At 39.3% G+C, this 9,122-nt stretch overlaps 1 protein-coding gene across 4 annotated transcripts in view; it reads right to left on the bottom strand.

The window, feature by feature from the left end:
- Window positions 1–2,648: 2,648 nt before the first annotated feature.
- The window catches only part of cpeb2 (cytoplasmic polyadenylation element binding protein 2), a 43,970-nt gene continuing 37,496 nt past the window's right edge, over window positions 2,649–9,122 (bottom strand). For all 4 annotated transcript variants that reach the window (XM_087306404.1, XM_087306405.1, XM_087306406.1 and 1 more), the window contains one exon: window positions 2,649–9,048. In XM_087306404.1, coding sequence (XP_087162530.1) covers window positions 8,821–9,048 — 228 coding nt within the window. In that variant the 3' untranslated portion in view covers window positions 2,649–8,820. The remainder of the gene's footprint in view (window positions 9,049–9,122) is intronic.

The following is a 9,122-nucleotide window of genomic DNA, read 5'->3' as shown; positions in this document are numbered from 1 at the left end:
AAGCAAGTATTGATGTCAATGAAAGTGTCAGTATCATCAAAATGAAAAGTCTTGACATCATTGTTTATGAGCAAGGTAGTCAAATGGCTTTGTCATGTTTTCACTCTGACAGTTTACTCTGTACAATTTTTTTCAATGCAAAAAAAGTCTGATTTTGGTGACACGTCCTGAAAATGCTCAAGACAGCACTAGATACTATTTGCACAGTCATTTTAAAATTACAATAAAGTCAGACATCACTTAATTTAGTGAAGCATTTGAGTACAAGACACTGAATATGTATGTTTCACATTTTTACTGCATTTGCTCTTTACAATCCTAATTTATTCACAGTGACACAAATGATTTTTATTCAAAGAGTTAAAAAGAAAAAAACAATACAAGACTGTGTGCTGATGAAAAACAAGTTTGTCAAAGAATTCCTGGAATACTAAGTGATGAAGTTCAAATTTTGCAAAGATATAGAAAATATAAAGTTTAGACCCATGTTGTGCATCAGAGGGTTAAGGACTGATATTTTATTCCATCGCATTTCTTAAGCAAAGATGCTGATGCCGAATTGTACACTATATTGCCATTACATATTGGCACTGACCAGGGGCGGACTGGGAAAAAAATTCAGCCCTGGCAATGTAGCCACAGCAGCCCACTACCACACCGACACAGCCCCACCCATGAACCCACACATTTCCATACATAATAGATATTTAAACACCTAATGTATGTGACTGAAACAAAAACAACCCGTTTATAACAAATGTATGCATTCGTAAACACTAAATAAAAATAATCTGTGCTTCTTGCCGAGTCAGTGTGCTGTCTGTGTAAACCGTATGTCTGCTATTACTTATGATAGGAGAATGTGCACACACCTTTACCCACAAATGGACATGCAGCATTAGCAACACTTTAGGATAATTTTTTTCACAAATAACTGTTGTATGTCATGCTGTGCAGTGTTATGGGGCTTTGCCTCATTCTTGTTTTGAATATATATGTGCTTATTAAACAATTATAGGTGACCTAATGAATAAAAATGAAAAATTATGACCTAATGTACAGTCTCTGGCAGCACGAAACCAGGCACCCATCTCTGATTGGGCCAAATGCTTAACATTTATTATTATTATTTAATTATTACTATTATTATTATTCTCATTATCATATTATCACATCTAGCATGAGATAAAAGCTGCCTGCAAGTAAAAACAATACATATTCAAAAAAAAAAAAAAAAAAAACTGACCGGCCCACATTTAAAAAATGGTCCGGCCCTTCTGGCATTTGCCAGAATTGCCAGATGGCCAGTCCGCCCCTGGCACTGACCACCTTCTTAATCAATTTCCTGTTTCCAAGACATGGCAAATAACTGAAAAAGCATCAATCAGAGGACGCTTTTTTATGAAGTCACCATGTGGGCTTCTTACGAAGTATTTTACAGTATTTTAAAAATACAAGACACTGAATTATTTTGATTCAAACATGAACCCATTTTTATAAACCCCATCAAATACAAACGACAAAATACTATTTTGTATTTGAAATACATGTATCATAAGTACTGTCCATCCCTGCCTGTGGAAATGATTGGCCACTTTCAGTTTCTCTTCCTTCAAACCTGAACAACCGGTGTGGGCGGAGCTAAACATGACGTGACGTAGGCAGGTACTTTAATTGTTTTGTATACATTCATTAAGTGAGCGGGCACTTTTATAAAGTGCAACTATAGATGACAGGTCTGTAAATGTAGCACTTTGTCATGCGTGTTTCGTCCTCCAGGGGGCGCCTGAAGACTGAATGGAAATCTTAAAGGGACAGTGATCATAACAATGAAAACTATTCATCATTTACTCACCCCATTACTTGATATAAAAACAAGCTATTTGAGTAACTTACTTCTGTGTTATTAAAATTTTCCCTATTATAGAAACCAGCATTCCTCAAAATATCATTTGAAAGAAAGAAAAGAAGCTTATATAGGTTTAAAATCACAGGGAGACAGTAAATAATGAGGTAATTTCCATTTTTGGGTGAGCTGTGCCTTTAATAATATGACCATACAGCTCTGGAAAACAGTTTAGAGACCAATTCAAATGTATTAGCAGTTCTCTGGATGTGCTTTTAATAGATATTAGACATTAACAGATGTAGTAAAATGGTGATCTGTGTATATTCACAGAAAATGGCAATGGGTCAATATGAATTACAACAAAAAATATTTCCCTTTATTTGTTTTCGGCTTAGTCCCTTTATTAATCTGAGGTCGCCACAGTGGAATGAACCGCCATCTTATTCAGCATATGTGTTACGCAGCGGATGCCCTTTCAGCTGCAACCCATCACTGGGAAACATCTATGCATACTCATTCACACACATACACTACGACCAATTTAACTAACCCAATTCACCTGTACCGCATGTGTTTGGACTTGTGGGGGAAACCAGAGCACTCGGAGAAAACCCATGCCAACACATGAAGAACATGCAAACTCCACACAGAAATGCCAACTGAGCCTGCCAAGGCTCAACCAGTGACCTTCTTGCTGTGAGGCTATCGTGCTACCCACTGCGCCACCGCCAAAGTGTAAATGTAAAAATAATAATAATAAAATAACACTCAAAGCAAAAGAATAGAGCCGAGACTTGGCTTGTGTCTGAACAGAATGGGTCTTTATTCAGGAAATAAAAGCAAAAGATTGTAATCAACACCCCATTTAAATACAAAACAAATCAAAATAAGGTACAACATGATATTCAGTTTGCATATCAAAGAGCCATTCAGTAATAATTACAGTCTGAACACTTCATAAACCACTTGTGTGAATCTATACACAAACTCGATTTAGAAACTAGAACATTAACAATATTACAAAGATTTTAGCTTTAAAAATAATTCGAATGGAAATAATATTTTAGCAGTTAGCATCATAAAATTATATATTCATATCTTTCCACATAAAAATAGAAAATAATATTAATGACATAGAATATGAAAAATTATCCCAAATATTTTGCTACTATTAGAGTCAAATAAAAAAACGAATCAAGTGGAAATAAAAAGGAACCGACAAACAAAAAAGAAATAGAAATATGCATGAAAAAGTTTCTCCTTTTGTTAGCAAAACACTATCCAAAATAACTACAATCATTTACATCAGTACAAAGATATCTGGATTTAAAAATAGTTGCAATGAAAAAAAGGGGTTTCATCTTTTCTGACAGTAAAAAATGACACTGTGAATCAGAAATTTGCAAAATATGCAATGAAAAAAATAAATCTGCATTAAAAAGGTATACACTGCAATTCTCACTTTTTTTTTATACAAACATTAGAAACAGTATTGCACGTCACAACACAGATTCGAGGTTAGTAAGCCTTTAAAAATGTGTTATATTCAAGTTTCTGAGTATCAGTGAGGGGAGGGCTGATACCCCTCCATCTAACCAGGGAGAGTCTCAAGTGTTTTCCATGAACAAAGTAGAACCCTCAATGCTTCCTTCCTTCAAATAAAATACACGACCTTAACTTAAATAGTAATCGAATCGATGTGTGCTAAGCAGTAATACATAAATAGATTCATATACACACACACACACACTCACACACACACACACAATGATTCAAGAAACGGCTTTTTGTGTGTGAACTTAACCATAAATACGTGGGCGAATCAAGTGAGAGTCTACGGAAATAGAAAAATACAATTTAAATCAAATAGTAGTTATCTGTCTACAAAAATAGTCAAATAAATATGATTTCTCAACGAAAACCCACACATACAAAGCAACAACAGCAACAGTGTTTAACACGGAAAACGGTGGAACGCTGTGAAAAAGGAAAAAGCCTGCACGTGGCGGCCATCTTGTTTCGTTCCTTCGCTACTTCGCTCAGAGTCGATCGTCTAAATAGAATCTGGGTCCAGCGTCTGACACGATACATCAAATAAGTTACTATGTAAAAAATAAAGATATTTAAATTATCCGATAGACTTAAAATAGGTCGCAATATATATACGAAATAGTATACAAAAAAAGAAACGTAACGTGATACAAAATAATAGAGACCGTTTTGCGTTCGACTCCAAACGTCAGGGAAAGAGGGATTGGTTCTCTCAGAGGAGGAAGGAGAGGAGAGAAGTCAGAAAAGGTAGTGCATCACATGTCCTCGAAGAGTCTGGCCACACGGCAACGAATAAATACACGCATACGCAATAAATAAAACACACAATCTCAGTTGACACTTAAATCACATACACAAGATCAACAGTACTACGAGGGCACTGAATTCTCCACCACACCCGAGAACACAAGGAAAAATAGAGTGCAAAAAAGACAGACGGAAAGAGCAGTACAGTACCAAACGGCCGGTCGCCGAATCAGCGTCGATTGCAGAGATTGTCCATAAGACTGATCTGATCCAATGCACAGAACCGATCGAAAGACGGCTCTGCTACTAAAATAGATTTCCTTTTGTAACATCTCTCTCCTCTCTTTTCTCCATGCCTGTTTTTGCCATTGGATTTTGTCCAGAGAATAAATTACGAAATGCAGAGCTAAGCTCCGCCCACATACAGATAACGACCACAGTTATGATTCCTTTCCTACAAACTACATACATCAGGAGTTTTGGGACAACTTCGCTTGTCCTGCGCTCAAGCGAGTATTGTATGACATTCAGGGTTTTCAGAAATTTTGAAGTAGGCTCCGCCCTCACACAGACAATGATAACAAGTACGATTCCTTCCCAAATTCCTACACACTACATATAGTAGAGCTACCACAAAAAACAGGCTTGTCCTGTACTCGTGTAGCTATCGTAAAAGAGGAGTGGCGTTCAGGGGTTTCTAAAGTTTTGAATTAGGCTCCGCCCTCATACAGACAACAACCACAGGTATGATTCCTTTGTGATTTCGTACAAACTACGTATATCAGGAGTTTTGGGACAACTTCGCTTGTCCTGCGCTCAAGCGAGTATTGTATGACGTTCAGGGTTTTCGGAAAGTTTGAAGTGGGCTCCGCCCTCGCACAGACAATGATAACAAGTACGATTCCTTCCCAAATTCCTACACACTACATATAGTAGAGCTACCACAAAAAACAGGCTTGTCCTGCACTCGAGTAGCTATCGTAAAAGAGGAGTGGCGTTCAGGGGTTTCTAAAGTTTTGAATTAGGCTCCGCCCTCATACAGACAACGACCACATGTACGATTCCTTTGTGATTTCCTACAAACTACAAATATCAGGAGAAGTACGGGGAATCTTCGCTTGTCCTGCCCTTAAGTGGATATTATATGACGTTCAGGGATTTCTAAAGTTTTGAACTTGGCTCCGCCCTCATATAAACAACGACCACAGGTATGATTCCTTTGTGATTTCCTATAAACTACATATATTAGGAGTTACGGGACTATCAGGGGGTTTCTGAAATTTTGAATTAGGCTCTGCCCTCACAGACAATGATAAAAGGTACGACTCCTTTCTAAATTCCTACACACTACCTGACAAAAGTCTTGGATCACAGTTGTAAGAGCAAGAAATAACAACTTGACTTCTAGTTGATCATTTGGAAAAGCGGCAGAATGTGGATTTCTCTGATGAATCATCTGTTGAACTGTATCCCAATCATCACACATACTGCAGAAGACCTACTGGAACCCGCATGGACCCAAGATTCTCACAGATATCAGTCAAGGTTGGTGAAGGAGAAATCATGGTTTGGGGTTGCATTCAGTATGGGGGCGTGCGAGAGATCTGCAGAGTGGACGGCAACATCAACAGCCTCAGGTATCAAGAGATTTGTGCTGCCCATTACATTACAAATCACAGAAGAGGGACAATTCTCCAGCAGGATAGCACTCCTCATACTTCGGCCTCCACATCAAAGTTTCTAAAAGCAAAGGTCAAGTTACTAGCTCTCTGCAACTCTCACATGATCACCCACTGAAGCTAAGCAGGGCTCTGCCTGGTCAGTACCTAGATGGGAGACCACATGGGAAAGCTTGGTTGCTGCCAGAAGTGTTGTTTGCGAGATCAGCAGGGGGCACTCAACCTGCGGTCTGTGTGGGTCCCAATGCCCCAGTATAGTGAAGAGGACTCTATACTGTTCAGTGAGCGCTGTCTTTCAGATGAGACGTTTAACTAAGGTCCCAACTCTCTGTGGTCGTGAAAAATCCCAGGATGTCAGGTTTAACCCTGGCATCCTGGCCAAATTTGCCCACTGTCCATCACGGCCTTCTAACCATCCCCATATCATAATTGGCTTCATAACTCAGTTTCCTCTCCACCAATTAGCTAGTGTGTGGTGTGTTATTATTGGTTGTTACTAAACCTTGGATAGGCGACAAGACTTTAGTCAGGTCGTGTAGAGGAGCTACCACAAAAACGTCTGTGTCCTACACTCGAGCAAGTATTGTAAATCAGGGGTGGTGTTCGGGCTTTTCAGAAATGTTAAATTAGGCTCCGCCCTCACAAAGACAATGATAACGGATACAATTTCTTCTCAAATTCCCACACATTACATATAGTGTAGCTACCACAAGAACAAGCTTGTGCTGCGCTCAAGCGACTATTGTAAAAGAGTGGTGACCTTCAGGCTTTTCGAAATGTGGAAATAGGTTCCGCCTACTCACAGACAACAACCACAGTTACAATTTCTTATCAAATCTCTACGACTTACACATTTGAGAAGCTACCAGGGAAAACATTCCTGTCTCACACTCGAGCAACTTTCGTAAAATTAAGCGCGGTCAAAACATGGAAGTAACAATCGGTGGCATTTTGGGGGGAAACATAGAACCAGGCTACACCCTCACTCAGAAAACTATTACAGGTACGATTTCTTAGCGAATTCCTACCGACTATACATTTATTTAGATATACCACAGTAAACATTTGTGCTGTGCTTGAGTGTCTACCGTAAAAGGGGGTGGCAATTCAGTGCAGGGGTTTTGAAATGTGGAGCTAGACTCTTTCCACACAAAACAATAACAATCGATAGGATTCTTTCGCTAATTCGCACGAACTACACATATTGGAGCTACTACAGAAAATGCTCTTGTCCTGCACTTGAGGGAGTATTGCAAAAATAAGGTGGCATTCAGCGGTGTTCGAAACACGGAGCTAGGCTCCGGTCACACAGTGAAAACAGGTACAAAACGTTCAGAAATTCCTACAAACTATATATATATTTATATATTGGAGATACCACAGGAAACTCTAGGTCTCCGCTTGAGCGATTATCGTAAAAAGGGGGTGCCATTTGGAGGGAGGTTCGAAATGTTGAGATAGGCTCCGCCCACACACAGACAACGACAATATGTGTGATTCCTACACAAATCCCTATGAGTTACAAATATCAGAAGCTACCAGGAAAAACGCTCTTGTCCTGCGACTATCGTAAAAGAGGGGTGGTGTTCAGGGGTGTTCAGGAAGGGTTAAATGTGGAGAGGTTCTTACGATCCTCTAGAGTTTAAATCGAACTGAAACCTCAATTGATAACTAGACTCACACTGCACGAAGACGAGACACAAAAACCACAGGACAGCACACCGTCTCTTGACTAATTATCAAGTTACAAAATGGCAGAACTCACTACTCTAAAAACTAACGTCACTTCTCTCGTAATAAGTTTGTAAAGGAATCATCACAACAACGCATGCAAAGGTTCTCACGAAGAATTTTTTACAGTGTTTTTTTCCTTTCATTATTAGTATTGATTATCTTAAATCTAAGAGTCTGACCTTTTATCGCCTCATGCTACATAGATTCCTTTTTTTATCGTTTATTTATCGTATATGCATGTTTGTTTGTTGTGTTTTTTTTCTTTCTTATATGTGCTGGTATCCTTTACACTGCATGCAAATGATGTACAGCCACAAACATGCATGTAAGTTTTCACATTCTGTGTTTCCGTGCGAGAGGGAACGGACTGCATTTCTGTGTATGACATCGCCAGTGACGTCACAATGGCATTACATAGAACACCGACACTATCTATTCGTTATATAGCAGCAAAGCTTCTTCTATAGCTTGTGATTAAATTGCAAAAGTAGAGCAATAACAAGCCAGATTAATATTCTGAGGTATTGTCTTTTTCTCTTTTTTTGCCAGTGGAAAATGGAAAGTCTCAGTAATTAATTATTGAATCATTCCTATTCCTGCTAAGAGCACATTGGAGTGAAACATCAGGGGGAAATATTATTTTGTGTCTTTTTTTGTGTTATTTTCTATCTATATATATATATTAAGCGGCAAACGTCTCGTTTTGAGGCCGCGCATTTTGCTACCTTTGGTTCGAGATCCAGGGCAGGCATCATAGATTACGTCGTCAAGGGTTTTCCAGAGACAATTGCGCACTTTGCCCACTAGGGGGGGATTTAGCAGCAGACGGACACACAGAACGAATGAACAGAACGGACAGGCTGCCCCCCAAGCGAAAAACATTCTCGATTCTACTCGTTAAATCTCACATATAAAAATAATTTGAAAAAACTACAAAAAAATCAATCTCTTTTTTTCGTAATCTCCTTTTTTTTTAAAAAACAAAAAAACAAAAACACAAACGTACCACAAAAAAACTCTGTTCCGAGCCTGAGATGTACAGGGAGGGAGAAAGAAGTGGTTTGGTGAAATAAACTGAGGCTTGTAGTGTTTCTGGCTGCTACAAAAGATAAAGATATATTTATATATTTATATTCATATATATTCTCTATATCCTGTATACGGTTATGTACTCTATACTGACAGCTTGGGGCCAAACTAAGCTTCTTTTTCTCTATTGTTTTTTAAACCCGCAGCAGATAAGTTGTTTCTGCTTGGTCTTTAGTTCCAGCGGAAGTGGATCTGGCGCGGTCGGTCGGCACCCTCTTTGACCAGCGGCTTGTGAAACTCGCGGCCGGCGCGGGAGTGGATGTTCGCCCAGCAGAACTCACAGTAATACTGCAGGCAGGTCACGTTGGCGCAAAAAAATGGCGCAAACTTTCCACCACAGCGCGCTCCCTGGCATTCGTCACACAGCTGATCGTCTAGCACGTACGGCTTGACCTCCACCTGCAACACAAACACGGTTACACCACTTCTGACTCTACTTCTATTTAGAGCAGTGGTTCCCAAAGTGGGGAAGT

This window comes from Danio rerio, chromosome 23, assembly GCF_052040795.2.
Source record: "Danio rerio strain M-AB ecotype USA chromosome 23, GRCz13ab, whole genome shotgun sequence".
NCBI lineage: Eukaryota > Metazoa > Chordata > Actinopteri > Cypriniformes > Danionidae > Danio > Danio rerio.
This window is presented reverse-complemented; position numbering and strand designations above follow the sequence as displayed.